Source organism: Haplochromis burtoni, unplaced genomic scaffold, assembly GCF_018398535.1.
Source record: "Haplochromis burtoni strain Fernald_Lab_line unplaced genomic scaffold, NCSU_Asbu1 Contig_23, whole genome shotgun sequence".
Taxonomy (NCBI): Eukaryota; Metazoa; Chordata; class Actinopteri; order Cichliformes; family Cichlidae; genus Haplochromis; species Haplochromis burtoni.
Genome location: NW_024582384.1, coordinates 294337 through 318472, shown reverse-complemented (window position 1 = coordinate 318472; position 24136 = coordinate 294337). Strand labels below are relative to the sequence as shown.

The 24136-nt window shown below is 40.4% G+C and overlaps 1 protein-coding gene across 2 annotated transcripts in view; it reads left to right on the top strand.

Moving 5' to 3' along the window:
• The first annotated feature begins 1522 nt into the window (after window positions 1-1522).
• LOC102304108 (lysosome membrane protein 2) overlaps window positions 1523-24136 on the top strand; it is a 23677-nt gene continuing 1063 nt past the window's right edge. For both annotated transcript variants that reach the window (XM_005917332.3, XM_005917331.3), the window contains exons 1-10: window positions 1523-1962; window positions 14054-14211; window positions 16023-16170; window positions 16366-16557; window positions 16709-16800; window positions 17306-17425; window positions 20757-20935; window positions 22837-22955; window positions 23059-23132; window positions 23226-23277. In XM_005917332.3, the coding sequence (XP_005917394.1) occupies window positions 1840-1962; window positions 14054-14211; window positions 16023-16170; window positions 16366-16557; window positions 16709-16800; window positions 17306-17425; window positions 20757-20935; window positions 22837-22955; window positions 23059-23132; window positions 23226-23277 (1257 nt within the window). In that variant the 5' untranslated portion in view covers window positions 1523-1839. The remainder of the gene's footprint in view (window positions 1963-14053; window positions 14212-16022; window positions 16171-16365; window positions 16558-16708; window positions 16801-17305; window positions 17426-20756; window positions 20936-22836; window positions 22956-23058; window positions 23133-23225; window positions 23278-24136) is intronic.

Below are 24136 nucleotides of genomic sequence, written 5' to 3'. Positions count from 1 at the left end.
TTTTTTAAATAATGTATATGTATATTTATGTATATATAAATATATATTTACTGCTCAAAAAAAAAAGGAGGCACTTTTTAATTCGAGTGAAGCATAAGTCAGTTAAACATCAGGGATGTTGATGTAGCAGAGTGGGCTGTTAATCACTTTTAGCTGCTTCACCAAATTAGACTGAAGGAACAGTTGGAGCAGATATGGAAGGAAATTTCAATGTGATCCCAGTGGTACAAGGAGCATTAGGACCTTTAACCCCAAAACTGGAAAAGTGGTTTCAGGAAATTCAAAGCACAACATGGTAAATGGTAAATGGTCTGTATTTGTATAGCGCTTTACTAGTCCCTAAGGACCCCAAAGCGCTTTACACATCCAGTCATCCACCCATTCACACACACACATTCACATACTGTTGATGGCAAGCTACATCACCAACATCAGAGGTCTCAGTCAAGAACAGTGCAGTGCTAATAATGGCTAAGATACTGCGCAGGACCCTCAAACTCCCAGAGCTCGAGGATCATATATATGAAGCGAAATTCCATCTTATTTTTTAACAATTATATATTTTTTGTCAATTTTAGGTTATTCACTAGAATTTGGAATCACAAATGTGTCTTTTTCTAATTTTGACGTTTCATTTGACCTTTGTCTTTTATTAGGTGTTTCTAGGAAGCACTTTGGAACACTGGCTTTGAAAAGTAACGGTTTTTTAAATGGTTTAAACCAGGAAATGTGTGTGATGCAAGCTTTTATTCTTAACAACTTTTAAGAGCAACCTACTTTGCTCTGTAGGCCAGACCAGTGGAATTCCCCTTTTTGTCAGTGTAAAAAAGTTCAATTACTCATTTAATCCTTGAGATATCGTAACATAAGAAAAAGAAGTCCAAGCAAGCATTGGTTTAAAAAGTCACCTAGATAATGAAAAAAAGCTATCCATTTTAGTTTAATTTCTGCCTCAGCCTGTAGTTAGGCTGTCTTCCCACAACTGTAGTGGAAAGTAAGGCATGTTTATGGAAAGTAGTCCAGCAGCCTTTAGCTCACGGTTTAATTAAATAGAAACAAATTTATTTGGGTTAACCACTTCCAGCTCACTGCGGAAACTACTATCTTATCTGCCCTTGAGCAAGGTGAAGGCCTTTTAACATAAAGCAGTAGCCGGAAGTGTTGCGCGTGTATATGAGTGAAATGATATCCGTCTGGCTCTGAGCTTTTTGAATCAGAGCACGAGAAAGTGGACGACTTATTGACTCACCATGTTTTCTGGTGTCACAGATAGCGCTCAGATTACACATAACGAGAAACGTAACCACCTTCAGTCACATACAGTGAAACCGCGTTTCAGTTTTGGAGCAGTTGCCTGCAGCTGCGCTAACAGTGATACGTTTAGGGTTGCTCAGCATGTGGTGGTGCGTTCACGGGGCGCACGCCCGCGCACACACCCTTGCTGGCTCGTAAACCGTATCAACCAATCGGCGCTCCCTCGTGAGGAGGGAGGGAGAGGTTTTACAGCCTGCTACAAATACTCGTGGCACATGTTTTATTTTAAGGTCGCCGCTTCAGACCGACTGAGAGGAATGGGGACCTCGTGGTAGTCAATAAATAAAACTTTTACTATCACCAGCAAGTCACAAAAACTTCCTCGCAGCTCTCTGTAATTTTGGAAAACTAAACACTCAGCACCTTTGAGATATAGCCGTGAAGAAACTTTTCTGCAACTTTTTTCAGTAAGCCAAAGAGGGGAAAAAATTCTGTGTCTGCAGTGGGGAAACGTGGGGACATTAAAGTGTCCATCCATCCTTCAAGAGTCCCGCTCGCATCTCTCTCTTCCTGCCACTTGCCAACATGACACGGAGATCGTGTACCATTTACGTGGTTGGGATCACCTGCGCCGTCCTGCTCGCGGTTGGGATTGGCTTGTTTGCAGGGCAAGTTTTCCGCACATTAATGAACAACCGCCTGAAAAAGGTAAAGGGAAAACACACACACCGTTATATTCTTCTACTTTTTAAAGCTCACGTGCATGCATGGCTGCTTGAATGAGTGATGACGTGCATTTTCCCCCCTGTGAATGGGCTAATTGTTTACAAGGAGAGTGTTGAGAATGATGAACACTGAAATGATGCCATTGTCTGTGTGCCTGTGTGTGAGACCCTTACTCATTTGCATACCCTCCAATTCTCTTCACACTTTCCAACATGAGCTGTTTTTTCCTGTTGATTTTATTGCATTCATTGTTTTATTGGTCATTAAAATAAAGTAATGTTTTATTTATCCACATCAGAAACCTAGGTGGATTGCGCTGAATAGAAACAAGAGTAAAATAGTTGTTCAGCGACTGTTCAAACAGACAGTGATGGGCTATGTGTCTCAGAAGGAGTAGCTGCGTAAGGTGGAGGGGGGATGGGCCAAAAATGGGCTGTTATGGGTTAAGTAGCCTGTACTATGCAATCAGCACTTTCTCTTCTCTACAGTTACATAGCCTCAGTCCCAGTTCCTGTTGCATGAGCACACACATGACTATAAGTACTTCTTCCTAGGAAATGACTGATCTAAAGAAATTCCTATTGATCTCTTATATTGTGATATGTATATCTTGTCCCAACAAGTCACTCCTCTTGTGCAAACAAGTTACTTTCTTGTCCACACAAGATAAGAAGTCAACTCAAACGTAACAACATAACTTTTCATTGACTTTAAATTAAGTGTAACAAGTTAAGATGCCGCAGCCACTCTAAACTAAAATATTAGCTGTGTAAACTCTGTTCAACATCCCACACCAGTGCAATGGGTAAGATAGAGCAAGTTTGGATAACTTGCAATTAATATGCTAATATGGAACTGCCATGCAAAGCTAATGGACGTCATGGCGGTAATTCTTCAGAATTAGTTATGTGCTGTGGACTGGCCTACAAAGTTTTACTATCCGCCTTTGTGTGTTTGCCGAGTAAAATCAGTCCCACCTTTGGCCATCAACGACTGTTGCCAGTGATGATTAATGCCCTTAGTGGGGATATTAAAGATTGAATTAGTAATATGTGGAAAAATAATAATGAATACCTTTTGTAGTTCCCGGTATCATTTTTAGCGTTCTGTTTTTAATGTTAAATCTTCCTACTTTGTTTGTCATGGCAGTGACAAATGTGGAATTCATGGAGTTGGTTCTGATATTAGCTAATCTAACTATGCTAACTACAGTTTACGCTGGTCAAAAAAGTTAAAGGAAAATGTTTAAGTCAGAGTATAGCAATCAGTTAAGTAGCAAAAGGGGTTGTTAATCAGTTTCAACTGCTTTGGTGTTCATGAAATTAACAACAGATGCACTAGAGGGGTAACAATGAGACAACCTCCAAAACAGGAATGGTTTCACACGTGGAGGAAACAGACATTTACCTCCTCATCTTTTCTGACAGTTTTTTCACTACTTTGGCGTTTGGCTAGAGTCAGTGTCACTACTGGTAGCTTGAGGTGATATGATGACCCTACAGATGTTGCACAGCTAGTCAAACTCCTCCAGGATGGCACATCAATACGTACCATTGCCAGAAGGTTTGCTCTGTCTCCCAGCACACTCTCAAGAGCATTAGGAGTAGGAGATTCCAGGAGACAGGCTGTTACTGTAGGAGAGAGAGCTTGAATCTAGATAAGCTAGAAGGTCCTTAACCCATCAGCAGGACCAGTATCTGCTCCTTCGTGCAAGGAGGGACAGTTTCAGCACTGCCAGATTACCTACAATATGACCACCAGCAGGCCACTGGTGTGACTGTCTCTGACAAAACAATCAGCAACAGACTTTATGAAGGTGGGTCCTTTTAGTGGGTCCTGTGCTCACCACCTGGCACTGTGGTGCCTGATCATTACCAGAATTGGCAGGTCCATCACTGGTACTGTCTGATTTCCACAGTTGAGAGCAGGTTCACCTTCAGTACATGTGAGAAGGAGGAGAAGCTGCAGAGAACATTCAGCATCTCTAGTTTGGTGGTGGGATAGTTATGGTCTGGGGAGACTTATCCATGGGGGGAAGTGTTAAATAATTAATTTACTTATTTATAGAACTTTCTATAAATGCAGTGTATGTGTTGTCAGTGCTGAGAGGACGTTTTCCACCTGTGTTTGTGGGTTCCTTTTTTTTTTTGTTCAAGTCAGTCGTTGTGAATTATAAAAGGTATCTTGCACAAACTTTGCAGTGAAGGTTCCTCAGTTGTGTTTTTAGCTTTACTGATGCATTAAATTTCATCAGTGAGAGGAAGAGTAGTACATGCTTTTTAGGGCTGCCACAAACGATTATTTTGATAGTCGACTAGTCACCGATTATTTTTGCGATTAGTCGACTAATCAGATCATGCATCCATTGGGCTTACAGCGTACAGCTCATTGCACCAGTATGCATCTGCTCTTATATAACTATCATTAGCTTACAGCTTTAAGTGCTAACTAAAAATAAAGACAAGATGATAGTTTATTAAATTTTAATGGAATTTGCAGATTGTTTCGGTGAAGTTTAATAAACTCCTTGCTATCTAAAATATAACAGGACACGGGAGTATCTTGTGAGCATCTCACACTTCTGATAATCAGTTGTCTGCTTGACGTTTATTCAGCTGTGTAAAAACTATAACTTTGATCTCAGCCAAACCGATTTACTCAGGAACAAATAAAATACAAAAAAAAGCCAAATAATAACATTTTTAAGTTATCTAAGTGACTTATGTATGTTTAACCTGAGTAGCGAAAGACGGCGGTGGGTTTGAAAACGATTTGCTGGGAGTCCGGTGTTCTCACGGGCTCTAGTGAGCCTTGCCCCCGGCTAGCTATTGAGCTAGTGGGTAACAGACGTCTCCGAAAACGTCGGCGTGCTTTTGAAAATATGTGGTGTCTTGATAAACTGAACAGATATTTGAGGCTTACACAGCTACATTATCGCCTAAAAATATGTTAAAAGTTTATTTTGTGACCCAGAAAGAATAATAAGAGTAATATTAAAACTAACTAGCTGCCGCCATTGGCTGTATCCCAATTCAGGGTCTGCAGGCTTAAAGTACGCATTTCAAGGCCGATTACGTCACAGCGGCGCGCCGAAGGCTGTCCCAATTCGAAGGCTGCTCGAAATGCGGCCCTGAAATGCGTCCTTCATTTCCCTGAATTTTAAGGCTGTGGCAGTGTAGACTTCGTGGCCCAACATATCCCAGAATGCATAGCGCGGCGGTGGGTGTGGATAATTTTGCCGGAAAAAAAACGGCGGATGAGGGACGCCCGAAGAGTAAACTTTAAGTAAGTACTGAATATTATGTCACTTATTTATGTGCAAATGTTTAATAACGAAGAACATTAAAACATTACTGTTGGCCACATGTCGGCAAAGTTATGTGACATTAGTGACGTTTGTACTAACTTGGTTTTATAGCCTTTACTTTAAAATATACACCGTTCAATAGCTGTCCTTAATCTTACAGAGAATGATCAAAGCTCATGTAGAAACAAACAAACAAATGAACAAAAGATTTTCTCCTTCATTTCTGTCAAACAAAGCTGTATGACACGTTTCCAGTTGTTAGTATCATGGTTGCTAGGCAACCTGGACAGCGCAACGGAGGCTAGACCGTCCCATTTCACAAGCCTCGCACTTCCGGCCTTAGCGGTCTTTGAGTACGCGGCCCTTGAGGATCGTTGAGGCTGCGTACTTTAAGGCTGCAGACCCTGAATTGGGATACAGCCATTGTTGGAAACTGAGCTGGGCTGCGCTATGAATTCTGGGACAGAGCTACTTCTTCTTCTTCGGGGTTTAACGGCAGCTGGCATCCTTGTACATGCAGTGCTGCCATCTTCTGTTTCAGTCCATTATTACACTCTTAAATCCTACTACTTATTCCTGTGTCTTTTGGGATCTTACAAAGCTTCAAACGATGCGTCGACGATTTTGATAGTCGACGTAATCGTGATTAGTCGACTAATCGTGGTAGCCCTAATGCTTTTTTACTGTTGCTTATGGGAAACTCATACTTAGAGCAATGTTAACATCAAAATTGTCACCCACACAGACCCCAGTCAAGTCATCCCGTTTCAAGAGTTTTGTGGGTTTAGAGGATTCTTAGATGGTTTATCTTGAGTACCAAAGGTGAAAAGGTCAGAAGGACACAACTACAAATAAACACACTGTCAGGGCGTCGTGCATTCAGTGAATTTATGCTTATTCAGTGAATTTATGCTTATTCAGCTGCCAGTCATAGTTCCTAGAAAAGAAAATCAGAATTAGCAGGTCATGCTTTTAAAAATAATCTGTATTGGCCAAGAACATTGCCATCTGTGCATCTTCAAAAGAAAGTTTGCATTCTCAACATGTAGAATAGCTACTGTTTTCACTTCCTTTAACTCTTGTTTTTTTAGCCATTGTGTTTCGTAGTACATTGAACAATGGTCTTTGATTTCTAAATGTTTTAATTAATTAAAGCTAACTGAAGTGCTTAGTCTTGCTGCATAAGCTTAAAAATGGGTCAGAAACGTATCAAATTGGACGGGTGCATTGAATGCAACAGTTTTGCGATCAATGTTTGATCCAGAATCTGCCCAACATTGAAAACATTTGTATATCTTTAGTCACTGAGGTCCAGACATTTCGATGATTTCCAACATTTCAGATGGTGGAAAGTAGTGGAGCTTTCCCAAAAGGTTCACTTTTCCTTAATAATAGTGCAGACATGAAAGACCCATTGGCCCACAGTCAGTATTCTCATATGGCACACCTTCATGCTTGTTTTCATATCAAGACTTCATAACAGGTATCAGATTATTCTTCGCAGACAGTCTCATGGCTGACTTTAGAGGTCGACAACCATATGCAAGACTTTCTATTGATGATGTGAAAATTTTCATTTTCTTTGACCGTTAGGCTTGGTGTGGAAACAGTATGTTTGCACTGAAGCACCGCAGCAATTTCCTAATGTTGTAAACCCGCTCAACATTTGGCAATAAAACCCTTTCTGATTCTGATTCTGAAAATGGAGAAAAAAACAAAAAGGTAATGAGCTGAAGATGAGCTTCTGCAGTTAGTATATTTTGATCACAGATGTCACAGAACTGATTAATGTCATTAAATTATTTTCACGCTTGAACAAGAAAGTTGTCAGAATTTTTAGTCGTCTGTAACGTCTTTAGTGGCTAAATAACACAATTATGTGACATTTATATTAATCAGTAGCACGTCAGTTACAGTGATAAATATACTTTTGACTCAAAGTCTGGAGCCTTAAGAAAATCTCTATGTAAGTGGATTGCACAGTAGCTCTTTCTAAAAGAGGTTTAGGTACTTTAATGCCCATTAGTAAAACTCAAGTACAGTCAGTTTCTAGTCCAGAACAAAACAAGAACATACAGGCCATTAAGTTATTGAGGTCAAGAGACAAGGGGGAGGGTTGGTGGTTACCGTTATTCTGAAGAGGGGGGTCTGGGGGTCCTACTACATGCCTTGTAGTTAGGGCTGCCACAAACGATTATTTTGATAGTCGACTAGTCACCGATTATTTTTGCGATTAGTCGACTAATCAGATCATGCATCCATTGGACGTACAGCGTACAGCTTATTGCACCAGCATGCATCTGCTCTTATATAACTATCATTAGCTTACAGCTTTAAGTGCTAACTAAAAATAAAGACAAGATGATAGTTTATTAAATTTTAATGAAATTTGCAGATTGTTTCGGTGAAGTTTAATAAACTCCTTGCTATCTAAAATATAACAGGACACCGGAGTATATTCTCGAGCATCTCACACTTCTGATAATCAGTTGTCTGCTTGACGTTTATTCAGCTGTGTAAAAACTATAACTTTAATCTCAGCCAAACCGATTTACTCAGGAACAAATAAAATACAAAAAAAGCCAAACAATAACATTTTTAAGTTATCTAAGTGACTTATATATGTTTAACCTGAGTAGCGAAAGACGGCGGTGGGTTTGAAAACGATTTGCCGGGAGTCCGGTGTTCTCACGGCTCTAGTGAGCCTTGCCCCCGGCTAGCTATCGAGCTAGTGGGTAACAGACGTCCGAAAACGTCGGAGCGCTTTTGAAAATATGTGGTGTCCTGATAAACTGAGCAGATATTTGAGGTTTACACAGCTACATTCTCGCCTGAAAATATGTTAAACGTTTATTTTGTGACCCAGAAAGAATAATAAGAGTAATATTAAAACTAACTAGCTGCCGCCATTGTTGGAAACTGAGCTAGGGCTGCGCTATGAATTCTGGGACACAGCTTCTTCTTCGGGGTTTAACGGCAGCTGGCATCCTTGTACATGCAGTGCTGCCATCTTCTGTTTCAGTCCGTTATTACACTCTTAAATCCTACTACTATTCCTGCGTCTTTTGTGATCTTACAAAGCTTCAAACGACGCGTCGACTATTAAATCAGTCGTCGACGATTTTGATAGTCGACGTAATCGTGACTAGTCGACTAATCGTGGCAGCCCTACTTGTAGTGTGTACTATAGTTTAAATATTCTTGTTTTATTGTCAGAGTACAATTTGGGTTACTCCTTTACACAGTGCACAACTCTGCTTGGATCAGCTGAGTTTTGTGATTGTGCTCTATCTAGCATGTTTTCCAAACAGAGAAGTTGCAGAGTATGCTGGTTAACAAGGTACAAGGTCAACACACATAACATAATGTTGCTACTCAGATATTAATTGATACTAAAAACAATTACTGATGCACCAGTCATTTCCAGCAATATTGATGCCAACAGTGTCATCATCACCTCCTTTATCTGACACATAACTTGACAACCACACCCAGACAAGCAGGTGCAACGCCCTCGCTTTCGCTAGCAGATAAATACATGAAGAGCAGCAAAAAAAACTTGGTGAAGCATCATAAAGCAGTGGCTTCTTCTTTTGGATTAGCCTTTTAGTTTATGTCTGCAATATCTGTTTGTTTGTTTGACTGTATGCTTTTCATACAAGTTTCACACAAGACAGATACAAACTTAAAGCAATTTTTATATATATATAAAAGATGTATCGAGGTGACATAACTCAAGTGAGCTTCTTACCCTCTGGCATTACTGGACTGAAAGTGAAGTAATCTGTCTGTAAAAAGTAGTTGAAAAAATGTCTTTGTGTCTTGCATAAAGTAGATGTCCAAATCAACTATGGTTTGCTAAGATGAAATATGTGTAGAGGTTGGAGCAGTAATTTTTATAACTTATCCGGTTGTTCAGTCTGACGTCACTAGCCGTGTCTGGGCCTGAACTCCGCTGCAGGTCCATATATCAAACGATCACTATGGCATTACTGAGAGTTGAAAAACTGTCTAAAGTCTTTCATCTTTAATAAAATGATCAGCGTTCTGCTCTACCAGGTGTAACAATTGAGTTTAACATCCAGGCATCCATGAAAACGGAATTTATGACATTTAACGGAGTTATAAGTTAACAGGAAGTTAGCTCGCTAGCTTCTATCTAAATACAATATAGCATGTCCTGACTGCGGGGTTTTGGAAACAAATTAAACAAATTAAAATTAATTAATCCGGTTTTGGACCGGATTGTTTATGTAAACACATGTTCATATGTAAGTGTTCAAGCTCAAAATGAAAATGTTTGCATTTTCCCAGATGAACACTCTGGAATTTACCCAGGAGTTGCTATATATGATCATTGTTGTGGCTTCAATGGTCACATTAATTCATATCAAGTCCTGTTAAAACAAGAAATGAAAGTTTTGCAAAGTACACCATGTTTCATAAAAGAATTCTTCTTCACTTGTTCAAGCAAGTAGATAGATGTTTGTTAATAAAATGGCTGGAGAAGATATCAAGTTTCATTTTTAAGTGGAAACTGGAAAGAAGAATGTATCTGTGGGAGTGACACAAGCATTTAACTCACATGGAGACATACTCAGTTATCTGCTAGTTTGGCAATATGATATATTTCAGCTGTGTCAAGTTACTGCCTTTTCCACATTGCACCAGCATGAAGGGTCTCTTCCCATGGATACCCTCCCAGCAGTAGACTCTCTTTGTGTGCTAAGCCTCTTTCAGGTTGAAAGATTTATTGGGAAACTGGCTGGCAGCCTCTCAGCTCATATGTGAGTCAACCAGGGTCAGTATAAGTGACCCACTGGTGAAGTGATAATGAAAAATGACTGATTCCTGAAAGGAAATTTCACCATCATTACCATCTTCACTATAGTTTCTGACTGCTGTCTCGTCTCTGGACTTTCTTTTGCTTAGTGGTTTTATTTTGAAAATGTTAACCTGCTTAATAAAGCTGGTGAAGGTGCACAACTTGCAAGTAAAATAAGCTTATTTGTATATTAACTTAGGGAAATGTTGTGGCCAAGTCATACTCATGTAAACCTCGTGAACCTCTTTGCAGTGTGAGGGGAAAATCTTTCACTTAAGAATTTAAACATAAATATTTAATTCTGCACCACCACGATGCTTCCTTCCACAAGTTTTACATAAAATTTAGAGGTACGTGTTGCACGGTCATCAAAAATGTCTTCAGCTTTACTGGAATGAATTGTCGCCCTTTAAGCTTTACGCCTGTGATCACTGCTTTATTTTGAATTCTTAATTCGATATATTTAGTGTTGAGCCAAACAAAATTCTGTCCCGGATAGAAATATTTGTGAGTATAAAGCTATGTACGTGACACGTGAAACGAATGTAAACGGTGAATGTAACATTGAATTCGCAGTGGGATGATGAAATTAATTAATATATACAAAAATATGATTTAAATTTAATTTATGAATATAAATTTAAAATGCATGGATGTTAGTAATTGCTGTATGTGTGATGATGTCTGTGCAATAGTGATGGGTTGGTAGCGAATGAAATTGCTGTTAGAGCAGCCGGCTCCTTATCACGAGCCGTTTGTTTTGTTTTGTTTTCCTTTCTCTCACCCGCTCGCACTTTTTTCCGCTTCACTCAGCGTGCGAGCCTTGTGCTTTACGCTGGGAAGAGGGGGGAGGGGCGGTAGTTACACTCAGTAGCACAGGAACAGAGCAGGAGCAGTGTTGCCAACTTAGCGACTTTGTCGCTATATTTAGCGAGTTTTCAGACTTTTTTAGAAAAAAAAAGTCGCTAAAAAAAACGTGAAAACGTGTATCGCTTTTACTCTCAACAAGCAGCGGGTGCTGTAACGCAGTCAGTTCTTCTTTTACTCTTTTACTCATATGCTGTTTTGTGGATCACAAGGTTTAAAACTACTTATAAAGACACACACAAAGTAACTCCACCAAAGTGCCTATTTCGGGTCACTTTTGCCAGTCCAGGGCCGGGTAAAGGAGCAGGGTTGGAATTGTGACATTAAAAAAACAATAATTGCTAAAAGAAATTTAATTTGTAGTTCTAAATAAACTCTAAATGCATTTAGGACGTTTTTTACTCACTTTATGTCTCTTCCACGATGTTATTTCTCTCTCCAACAACATAGGTTACAATTAGATTAGCATGACCAATTAGCGACTTCTAGCGACTTTTAGGACAACCAATAGCGATTTTCTTTACTGAGGAGTTGGCAACACTGAGCAGGAGGGAGCCAGGGACAACAACATCACATTAGAAAGGTATAGTACTCATCCACAACTATTTTCAGTTGCGGATGATAAAGGATACAGAAAGTTTATTCATGCAGGCCCATATGACAGAGAATGTGCATGTTCTTTTTGTTTTCATATTTTAATTTATATTTAATTGTGTTGTCGTTTGCAGTGTTTTGTGTTGTTTCACTTTAAATTTGTAAAAGGTATAGCTGAAAATTTAAATAGTTAAAAGTTGAAATGTGAATAGTTGATTTTTGTATTATATGATTTATTTATTACATTTTATGTGGAGTGAATAAATAAAAGTATATTTACGGTGGCCCCTACAGACAAAGCGCGTACAAACCCTGAAGCACGTACAAACTCCAAAACACGTAAAAACTCAGAAGCACATAAAAACTAAAACACGTACAAAAGACAACAGAAGTGCTCCAGGATGCTAGGGCACAGTGTTGAGCGTTTGTTACCTAGTGGCTACACAAGCCAGCAAGTACCAACGACCGGATTTGGTGTGTGGTAATAACAGGTAAATGAACTTTTTTTTTTTAATTATTTGACTATATATGAATGCTTGTGTATAAATACACAAACAATACACATATGCTTTCATGCTTTTAATTGTGTAATTTAAGTGATCTAGGTAGCTCTGTTTTGGAAGTTCAGTTCATGCTAGAAATGTGTTTTGGAGTTTGTATGTGCTTTTTGGAGCTTGTACGTGCTTTGTCTCTAGGGGCCACCGCATATATTTATATATAAACATATATAAATAAAACCACTTTCTTTTTTTACATTAGTAATTCCTTTTGTGCATAATTTTATATTATTGTTACTAATAAATTAATTAAAGCAACAAAACAACCTGAAGAGCTGGTTCAGAGCCGAAAGAGCCGGTTTTTTTTAGTGAGCCGAGCCGAAAGAGCCGGTTCTCTAAAAAGAGCCGGAAATCCCATCACTACTGTGCAAAGTTTTGCTCAGATTGGCCCACCCATTCAGAAGAAAATATATAGATATGTCTACACACATATACTGAAATCATTATACTAAGATTTAAGTTGCAGGATTGTCCCAAAGTCAAACTTCCATCCTTTGGTTGTGTTTGTGCCAAACCATAATTCTTCACTTCTGCAGTTTGATTGCAAGTGGGTTTTATGGACAATAGAAAACTAAATGGACCTTGATATAGTCTCGATGGTTTAAATAATATCAGGGCTGGTCTACAGTTCTTTGTTTGGCTTTGTTGAATCTTTTAACCACTACTGAGGCAAACCCATTTAGAGCCTACAAAGCCTGTGCACCATGACTGGAGGACTTAATGAATACCGTGGCCTCTTGCTGTGCCCAGTGTTGTTCACATCTATGTATGTGAATGTCTGCACATCAAAGCACTAGCTTTAAGTGTATTTATGTAATCACCTGCTGCATGTGTTTTCATATGGGGAGTGGTGTAAGGAAAGCAGTGGTAGATACTGAGATAAGAGGGTTTTTTCTGTTCCTGTTTTCCATGTATTTTAAGTGCCATGCTGGGAGGTTTACCCTATTGATTGTTCAAAGCATGAAATAAGATGACATAAAGACCACGCTCTCCCTTCCTCAATCTAAGGTGACAGCTTTATTGTCCTTGGCCACTCAGCTAAACCTTTGTCTCTGATCAAGTAGAGGGGACCGCAGAGGAAGAGGGGGGAGGAGGAAGAGGGGGTGAGTATTCCCCTAAAGCATCGAGCAGTTCTGGACCTATTTCTCCAGCTATTAACTTTAAGATAAATCTGACACAATTAGGCCAGAGTGAGATTTTCTCTTAATGTTCTCTTGAAAGAAATGCTAATCCTCTCAGAGCCTTCAGTTTTTTGCCTCTTTCTTTGCCAGTATCTCAAAATGTTCCTGCTACCAGCCAGCGCATCGTTGTCCGCAGGCAATGACGTTTGCTGTGAGAATGAAGCAGGATAGTTGCCTGTGTTCCACCTCCAGGGCCTCATAAGGGCTCAGTACTGAGGAATGTGGCTCAGTTCATTAAGGCTGGAGTTCTGCACAAACAGTGTGCATCCAGCTTTCTGCATCACATGATCGGTTAGCGGATCTCCCCCAACTGCCTGTTGCCACAGGCAACCGCTAACAATTGGAGCAGTGGAAGGGCCTCCCCTCATACCATTCATGTGTACAGTCAGTGTTCTTGTTTTTGCCGCTCAGACAGCATCTCCCCTCCACGACCCCCTACGGATGATTTGTTGTTACTATTTGTTTTTACTAGGAGCACATTGTGGAAACTTCATGTTCAAAATGTGTTGGCTGTTGCAAAAGTTTCCACTTTGTGCAGGAAATCACCTGAAAACCACATACAAAAATGATGTCATACTCCATATTGAATAGAAAAATGTTTTAATGCAGTATGTAAAATGTGCAGTCAGCATTTTTATATTAATTACTCCCAAAAGATTTGCTTTTCACAACCATATTTGTGAGTTTGAATTATATATGATGATGAGTTTTCAACTAAAAAGTGTTTCTTATGTCTCAACAGGAGATCGTGTTGGTAGAGGGCAGCCGCGTGTTTGACTCATGGAAAAAACCTCCCCCTCCTGTCTACATGCAGTTTTACTTCTTCAATATGACCAATCCAAAAGAGTTTCTTGCAGGGGCAAAGCCAGAAGTTAAACAGATTGGACCCTACACGTACAGGTAAGAAGCAGGAGCAGAACTTGTCAACTTCTTGTTGACATGAATGTTAGCAAACAGATGTTTATGGTGAGTGTAAAAAAAAAACAAAAAACAAAAAAAACGTCTTCTAAGAAATCACTGAAATCACACAATCTGGTAAATGTGCTCTGGGTAGAGACCGTAAATAAAAGATGGATGTAGCCACGGGGACATGACAAGTACCTTTTTGACTCAGGCTACGTCCACACGTACACGGGTATTTTTGAAAACGGAGATTTTTCGTTAACGGAGATTTTCCGTGTTGTGGCGTTAACGTCATTTCAGATTAACGCTGACAGCACTAGTGGGAACAAAGTGAATATGACTGCACATTTACGCCGACATCATTCTAGTGCAAAGACAAGTGGAAGCAGAAAAAAACAACAAGCACGCATGCTACAAACTTTACCCGAGTTAGACAGCTGTTAGCACGTGATTCTCCTTATGGGGACCTGATATGTTTAATATGCTGCTGAGAATATAGCCCAGAAGAAGCGTATAGTATAGCTTTTAATTTGGAAAGAGCCATTTCTCTGTAATAAACTCTCTTTTCCAAAGATGAGTGATTTCTTGATCAGATAGATTTATTTTTTTTATTACTTTGTTGTTTCAGCAACATTAAATTTAAAAACTGTACTTTTGAGTTAAAATATATATTTATAATTTTAATAAATGACAAATTAAAAAGGCATGAACATTTTTTTTCTATATCGAAAAAATATCGAACCGTGACACCAAAGTACCTAACCTAACCGTGAATTTTGTGTATCGTTGCACCCCTAGTATTCAGTATTATTCAAAATGATTGTGTGAGTCCGTAACCTTACCATGAAAGTGTTTATAGAGGTTTGTCTTATCTGGGACTGTAAATCTTTTTGCAGTTACAGCTATCGCCATCTGGAGGGCTACAGTTTGAATTCAGATTTTTAGGCACTTCTATAAAGGCTTATTTTTTCTGGCTATAAACATGGTTTATTAATGCTGTAAAATTTGGCAATTGTGATAGTATAAAACATATTAAATATATATAATACCACTACTACTGTGTTGCCATATACTGTGCATGTTGAATTTTTGCTTAGGTTTTCTAGGCTGGGCCACAGGTCATAACCCTCAGGCTGTGTCATGTGGCCTTCTGCTTTTCTGCTTCCTCTTTGCGATCTATTACTTTCGCCTTGTCTTGTCCTCAGGAGGCCTTTTTTATTTCTTTGTGTGGGTTGCTATTTTTTCACTAGTCATCAAAATCCTGCACTCAATTTAAACCAGAAACGTTGCAACAGCCAACATTGCGTGTCAAGATAATCTATTCCTAGAATGTCATTTTAATACTTTTGGGTTGGTTAATTTCAATACGATGAATGATAAAACTGTTGCTTCACAGCAAGAAGGTCCTGAGTTTGACGCCCCAAACTGTCTGGAGCCTTTCTATGTGGAGTTTGCATGTTCTCCCTGTATCTGTGTGGGTTCTCTCTGGGTCTCTCTCTCTCTCCCACTGTCTAAAGACATGCATTTAATGTGGTTAGGTTAACTGGGGATTCTAAATTGCCCATAGGTGTGAATATAAGTGTTAGTCCTGCGTCGCACTGGCAACCTGTCCAGGGTGTTCCCCGCTTCTCCCCCTATGATAGCTACAATAGGCTCCAGTACCCTCCACGACCCTGATAAGTGGAAGAGAATGGATGCAGGGATGGATGAATGGTTGCAATGTTGTGCTAAAATACAAATGCAGTGCTACGTTTATGTGGTCTGCGTTTGGGGATTTTAAATGACACTCTTTTCCTGCGTTTGCACAGGGAGTACAGGTACAAGGACAACGTAAGCATGGTGGCAAATGGCAAAATGGTCTCCGCGTATAACACGAAAAGCTTTGTGTTCCTGAGGGAGAAATCTGTGGGTGATCCAGCTGAGGATAACATCACCACTGTCAACATCCCTGCCTGGGTGAGTCATGAACTGAAAAAGTAGAGGAAAGTGGAAATCCAAGTGGGTTAAAGAGGACTTTATGTTCTCTTTGTTACTGAACATTGTTTATTGTGTCCTCATTTCCATCTCATTGTCCACCACCACCTTCCACCTTATCCCGTATTATTAGTGCAAATTTTTTTTCCTCACAACTGCTTCCGTTCCTGTCTCCAGGCTGTCATGAACAATGTGAAAGATAGTTTCTGGAAGGCCTCCATGGTTTCAATCTGGATGAACTCTCTCAAGAGTGATCTGTTCACTACACGCACTGTGGATGAACTGCTTTGGGGCTACAAAGATCCTCTGCTGGTTCGCGTTGCTGGCACCAAACCTGAGGTGGAGACGGTGTTTGGACTCATGTACAAGGCATGTAACAGCTCTTTACAAGTAATATAAAGCTATGAAAAGAAAGTTGTCAGAGCAGATCCTCTTGAAGAAGTCTTGAAGATTTTTTGTTTCTCCAGAAATAACATTTGAAAAACACATTTTGAATGTTTGTTTGTTTTTTTTTATTTAGAAAAATGGAAGCAACGACGGTGAATTTATCTACCACACTGGAGAGCAGAACTACATGGATTATGGCCGGATCGAAACATGGAAAGGCCAAAGGTAGTGCTGATACAGTCTCACGCAAACACACTGTCCCTCTCTGTCTTCATCCAGAGTGATGAAATTTTATTGGGTAACCTTTGTATTAACAAGCCTGTGAAATCCTTTTTTTTCTACTTTTTTTGGCAGTAAGAGAGATACTGTCTGCCTGCCTTCATCCTGATCTTTGCCCTTAACACAGAGCACAGAGCAGGATATCCTGATGCCTTAAAAATGGCCTTTACTGAACCTTCTTATCCAGTTTTATTGTCTTAGGTCCCCTGGAGCCTCTAATTACGCTTGTGCTCCTGGGTGTTTTTTTTTAAACTGTGACTTTCAGATAAAAACACATTTGATCATCAAAACGTACCACTGCAATTTATGGTTATTAAGATGAAAACGATAAATTTGTTTTCACTGGACGGGATTATTTTGAAAACGAGATTTGTTTTCTTTTTTCTTTTCTTTTTTTCGATTTTAAATACAAGCCTGCACATTCCAAAAGCCTTTTTTGGTTGTTTTGTAGGGAGTTGACTTTCTGGAGATCTAACTATAGCAACAGCATCGTTGGATCAGATGGAAGTGCTTTCCACCCCCTGCTTGACAAGGATGAGCGCATTCACATCTTTACTCCAGACCTGTGCAGGTACGGTTCATCACCACAGTGCACTCCAGCCCTTTTGGTGGTATGTCAACCACATTTTATCCACTGTGGCGAAGTTTTGTGCACCAGTTTTTATTTTTTCTGTACTAATGTTTAGTTTAGTTTTTAGCTACTATATACATAGCAAAACCCCGACCTTTTTTAAAAAAAATTCCATTCTGTGACCATGTTTTTTTTCCTGTAAAGTTGGTCTTTTTTTATCACAAGTCTGTGGGGAAAAGCTAATTTTTGGAGATAACCTCAAGTGGCCATTAGAGGAACTGCAGTTTTGACTTTATTTTCCCGCTCTTGGAGCTTGGCTATAGCTAAAAATTACTGTAGCTCGCAAAGGAGGGAAAGGGCATCAGCTTTGACGTTAATTTTATTAGTCATGTGGTAAAAATAAAGTGTTATTTCAATTAAAGAGTTTTTCAGTAAAACACATGTAATGTGGTTACCATGGGGACCTGTGTGCCCCTATCTGTTTACACTTGGTGTCCCATTTAGGACATTTTACATGGGGATTGCATGTTCTATTTCTGGTACATGACAAGCAGACCAGTGTGGAGGCTTTCACATCTAGTATGGAAATAATGTCCACAGCCTGTGGATCACATGGTATGTTATTTTAACATCCTGATCACTTACTAACAGCTCAGTGGGTGACCTCTCTTTGCTGTTGACTTTTCTGCTTAAAGCACGAGGACTGTTTGAAACACTTAAGTGGCATTTTCCAGAAAACACCATGAAAAGGCTTCCTTATTAGGAGAGTTTCCGTCTGGAACATCAGGGACAGGGTGAGAGAGGGAATGCAAGGACAATTGTGGAATAACAGAAAATAAGGAGAGAGAGAGAGAAAGAAAATGCTTTTAATGCTTGATGATTGATGGTAAGTGTTACTTTGTGCTAAGCACAGCACAAGTATTTCCTCTTGGAAGTGTTTGTGAGAAATGTTCTCAACTAATGCTTTTGGGGAAATTTATTATGGTTCCTCCAGGATTTCCAGGATGTCTTTAAAGATAGTTTGACGACTGCTGAGAATTGCAACGAGTACCAAATTTAATCCCAAACCTTGTTTGTTGCAAAACAGACGTGCTGCTTCCCTAGTCTTCATAGCAAGAGTTTGTCCTTTAGAGAGCACAAGCTGTTTCGGACGTCTTCCTCATGTTGTTGAGCGTGGAAACAATCTGGAAAGTCAGAGTGGAATGGTTGCACCTTTGACTCTGATTGGACGTGTGTCAAAAACCCCTGCACCAAATATTTACAAAGCACTTTCACCTACTTGTTCTTGGCCTGGTTGTGTCATCATGGCGTCTGTGTAACTGTGACTAAAGGGAATACGCCCCCTCCCCCCTTTATTGTACTTACTACAATCATTTGAAGTGGAAGTGCTCCATTAATACATGACGACCTTTCACACAGATCCTCAGCCCTATGTATAAGTCACTCGCTTAACATAACTTTGTGTTTAAAACGCATGTTTAGTTAAAAGAGAACATCTGGGACTGCATAGCAGCAGAATTCCCATCTGTGAGCTAAACGGGTGGTGGCCTCTCGGTCCAGAAACTGGCAGCTGAGCTACAAAGAAAAAGAATTGGTAACATGTGTCATTGTTCGAATACCAGCTTCACCATCGTTTTGCTCATCATCATTACTGACTTCATTAGAGGGTTTTATTTCATTTAAAAAATGTTGAAAAAAGAAAGTCAAAAATACACGAATATTAAATGACAGAAATAATAGACTCTCTCATATCATTTTAATTTAACCAGCCCTGTGACACTTTTTCAAAGCCTTCATTCTGTATTTAGTGGTCACTCAAACAAAATTGCATCGCAAATACATTTTGGTGAAGTTACGTACGAGCAAGAACCCTACAGAGGGCTGAGTTTAAAGACACCCTAAAAATGAAAGCAAAGAAATTATGTACAGCAACTACGCAGCAACTCAGAGGTTTACTTGGTAGTAGCCTGACAACATCGGGGCGTGCTCCTAATGAGATGACAGATGGTGCCCTGGGGGATGTCCCCCTAGATCTGAACCTGGGCGTCACTGACCTCCTGTGCAATCTGAGGTGCGTAGGATGGAAACATAATCTCACAGAAGTTTTCTGTGGGATTTAGATCAGGTGAGCTTGGGGTCCAGTCAGTGGTAACAAATTCTTCAACCTTCAAGACCTGCCTCCATAGTCTCTGCACATGAGATCGGACATTGTCTTTCACAAGGAAGAACCCAGGAACCACTGCACCAGAGTGGTGGCTCCAAGGATTCATCCCGACACCTAATGGCATTGCCTGGTCAGTAGATGTCTATATGTCCCTCCATGGATATGCCTCCACCTGCTGTGATCTGTGAAAAGCACAGATCTCCTGTGATAGACCTGCCAATTCTGGTATGCTATGGCAAATGCTAATCAGGCTCCACAGTGCTGGGCAATGAACGCAGGGCTCACTAGAGGATTTCAGGCCCTTACACTGCCCTCATGAAGTCTGTTTCTGATTGTTTGGTCAAAGACATTCAAACTCTAGGTCATTTTGTAGCAACCCGTTCCTCTTTGCACAAAGGAGCAGATACTGGTCCTGCTGATGGGTTAAGGACCTTCTACTGCCCTGTCGAGCTCTTCTATGGTAACACTGTAATAGTTCTCATTCCTAGCAGTATAAGGCCAAGGATTTTCACTTGGCTTTTCCCAGGAAGGTCAAGGGAAAGGTCTGTACAGTATTGTTGCACGATTGGTGGGCTGCACCCTCCCAACCAGCTGGCAGACACTGTATAGAGTGCTTTGTTCTCACTAAGACTGGTTGGGATTCCCTCGACAAGACAAAGCTGCAGATATGCAGGGCAAGGATGAACTGCTCTCAGTTCTCTTGGATGTTGGGAAAAAAACCCACACACACATTTAAAGATTTCACAGTGTCTTTGCTCCCAGTACTAACAGAAGGTTAACACCACAATATATTATTTGTCTTCCCTGCTCCCCTTACAAGTCTAGATTTACTGATGAAGGAGCCCCAGCAGGATTTTAGCATATTGTTGAAATCAATGTCAGTCATCTGGTTTCCTCTTTGTGTCTCTGCTGAAAGTCAGTCTGCAGTGTTTTTATTTTTACTTAGTTCAAACAGTCTCTCTTAAATAACATAACAGAGCATTTCTCATGATCGCATTGCTTGTTATGAAGTCCTTAAAAATATTAGTTTGAAGTATTCAGCATTCACACTCGATCATGCTGAGAATTTCCAGCAAAGTTCCAGCAGTCATGTGTCACTATGAAATGCTGTGCTCTGAGTGAAGTTAATTGTTTTTGTGCAATGTGACTGTTCGCTTTATTCTCCAGGACCATCTACATGGAGTTTGAGAAAGACGTCGAGGTGAAAGGGATCCCAGCCTACCGCTTCACACCTCCACCCTCTGTCCTGGCCAGCAAAGAGGAGAACCCGGACAATGAGGGTTTCTGCGTCACCCCAAAGGAGTGCCTGGGAACTGGCGTCCTTAAAGTCAGCCCCTGTCGGAAAGGTAATCGGTGCAGCACAGTTTCTCTCAGAAACTTTCCATGCATCGGTCATGATTCAGCACCAACATAACCCATTTTATTCTTTTCTCCAATTTCTTTAATAATGACACAAAAGCTTTGCTTAGACTCAATGTCCAATGTAGTAGCCATTAAATACTAATGGCTACTACACTGATATCAATAAAGTCCTTCTTTTGTTTGTAATGCTAATACCCCCCTAAAATACCCATGTGACACAGCTCTCCCCACACCTCAGGCGTCATCTGACATGACTGACCCAGTAGCAGAGTGGGCGGTAAGCCCTGTCACCTGATTCTGCCCTTGAATATGACCGGGCATTACCTCAGTGTTCATAGCTCAGCTGTGCCTCATCTCTCCATCCTGTAAAATCACAGTACTTGTGGTTTCAACATTTCTTTTACATATTTAAAGTAAAAAATATGGAATGTTTTACATGGTCAATGCAGTTGATGGCCCGTACTGCACCTTTCTGTCACAGCATGCAGCCATTTCTAACTAGTTTCACAGAGTTATTCCAGCAAGTGAACGTCGAGCCCTGTTTTTTCTCACGTCAAGGTTTTATTGTTGTGAAGCGATACATTTGAAAAACTCCGTGCTTTGCTTCAGAATAATGTAACTGTGCCAAAGATTAAAACAGACGTCACAGATTGGCGTTCTCAAAAGGATTTTCGTTGTCCACTAAAACAAATGGAACAACTGCAGTTCACTTCAAAGGTAAAAGTATTTTTGAATGTTGTTTAGCCATAAAGAGAAATTTGATTGCGTGTTTATGGCCCGGAGTTAAAGAACAAGCGCAGTAAATAAAGGCCTCTATAAGTATACCAGTATGTGTGTGTGTTAGCACGCCCGCATTGACCTTGCCAGTTGTCATGTGAACAGCCTCTCAGGTGACTGCGTGTGTCCAATGTTTTTGTCAAACGTCTGTTGCTAAACAGGAGAGCAGGAAAACTCTCACCTCTGCCCCACTTTATCAGCACCTCTAACTGCCCCCCTCCTCTCATAACTGTCTGACTTTGTCGCTGCTGCTGCGGGGACACGTGGTTTTTCCACCGTTGGACCATTTGTGTTTGCTTGGGCCACCCACCAAAAATGTATCACTCGACTTTAAGATTGCGAGTTTGACCGAGGTGATGTTGTAGGAACGTGAAGTCCTCCATTGACAATATAAGGAAGGAACTCAGAAAGACTAACAAGAAATTTTATCTGGATATCAGCTGCCGCCTTTAATTGCTCACACAACAGGGGTTATTGTCCATTTGTGATGAGTTATTGTTTGTTTTTGTTTTTCTTGGACCCCAAGTAACATGTTGTCAGATCGTATCTCACCACCTTCTTCGCCTTTTGATCTGTTTTGTTATTGTTGTCATGCCTTGATTAGATCAGACTTCAAACATGAAGGAAATGGGGCATTAAAATGTTTTCTGTGCTGCCGCTTTAATGGCAACAGTTATGTCATCTTTGTGGCGCTTTGCTCAACGTGTGTAGATTCGCCATAGTCGTGTGAAAGAGGTTCGAAGGTTTTACATAGGAGACATAAAACATGATCTGAACAACAGCACGTGACTTTTCTACTCTGCTTGAGCACTCAAAGTGCTTTATACTACAAGCCTCGTATCTATATAGCATTGAGACAGTCACGCTCAATTCAGGGTTCAAAATTTTGCCCGAGGATGTCTTGGCATGCAGATGGGAGCTGCCAGGGCTCGAGCCACTAACCTTCCAAGCAGTGGACAACATGATCTAGATCCTGATCTCTCTTCTTTTGAAGAGAAGAGGCTTTCTCCTTTTCTAGATTGGGTCAGTTTAGTGTGAAATGATGGCCTTGCAGCAGAGCCGTGCGGGAGCTCGAGTCTTATTAAACATTTTTCATTTCTTCTCTCAGGTGCGCCAGTGGTTGCCTCCTTTCCTCATTTCTACCTGGCAGATAACAAATATGTGGCTGCCATTGAAGGACTGTCACCTGAAAGGACGCATCACCAAACTTTTCTAGACCTAAACCCGGTAAGTCTTCAGGCTTAGGGTCAAACATTAAGATGTACTGCTACGCCACCTAGTGGTGGAGTTCTGAAGTGTATCTATGTTTATATACATTATTTTCTGACAGACCACTGGAGTGATTGTACGCGCTCACAAAAGAGCGCAGGTGAACATCTTGATGCAGCGAATCCCTGGATTCCCGTGAGTAACACACACTTCTGTTGTTGTTTTAAACGCATGCGTGTAGGTGCTGTTTTTGATTACCAACCATATTTTTTGCTGCACTTTTAACAGGACCACTAGATCCCTGAATGAAACAGTATTTCCTGTAATGTTCCTCAATGAGGTAAGTGATATTACACATGCTGAAACACAGGAAACTCCTAGATCCTTATTATGAGGTGCAATAAAGAAATTAAACAGTATGTCAACATTTTGAAAAAGACACGTGTTACTGAGAGTTAGATGATTATGTCGGTCCAGCTTAGCTTTACTGAGCTGAGTGTGACTTGGAGCACAGATAGAAAACAGCTGGAAACAAGCAACCTGGCTCTGAACTAATGTAACCGGCACAAGGGTGCGATGAGCAGAGAGTCCAAGTAGTAACTGTCTCCCAGCCAGGAAATAGTCCTGCCCCATAACCTCCCTAAAGACACAGCTTTGTGTTTTTTCACATGGGCCTCACAGCAAGAATGTCCTGTTTTAGAATCCACCAGCCTGCTGGGGCTCTTCTGTGTGGAGTTTGCATGTTTGCTTGCCTGCATGGGTTCCTCCCTCGGGACTCCTCCCCTCACACTGATTGAGCAGTTAGAAAAAGACAGACAGATGGGTTTTGCATTGATTAAGCACTAAACACAGTGCTTAGTAACACAATTAAGTTGTGTTTTTCTGGTGGTATTACAGCAACTAGTGCAGATTTCCAGTTAAGATAAGAAGAAGCCCAGCTGATTCAAATTAGGCATTGCCAAGCAAATTTGGTGTTTTCCACTGAACATGTATCTCTCAGCTGTGTATCCAGTCTCATAAGGATTTCTTTTCAAGAGATTTAGACAAGGCCAACATAATCAAAAGTAGATTTGGTTCCCAAAAGTCAAAGCCTGGCTAGATTTTCCCACATTTTCAGCCTTGATGCATTAGTACTGATTGGTTTCTTCATCTTCTGTATGCTCAGCTGAATTCCCCTCTTCCTCTGATGGATCTTTTAC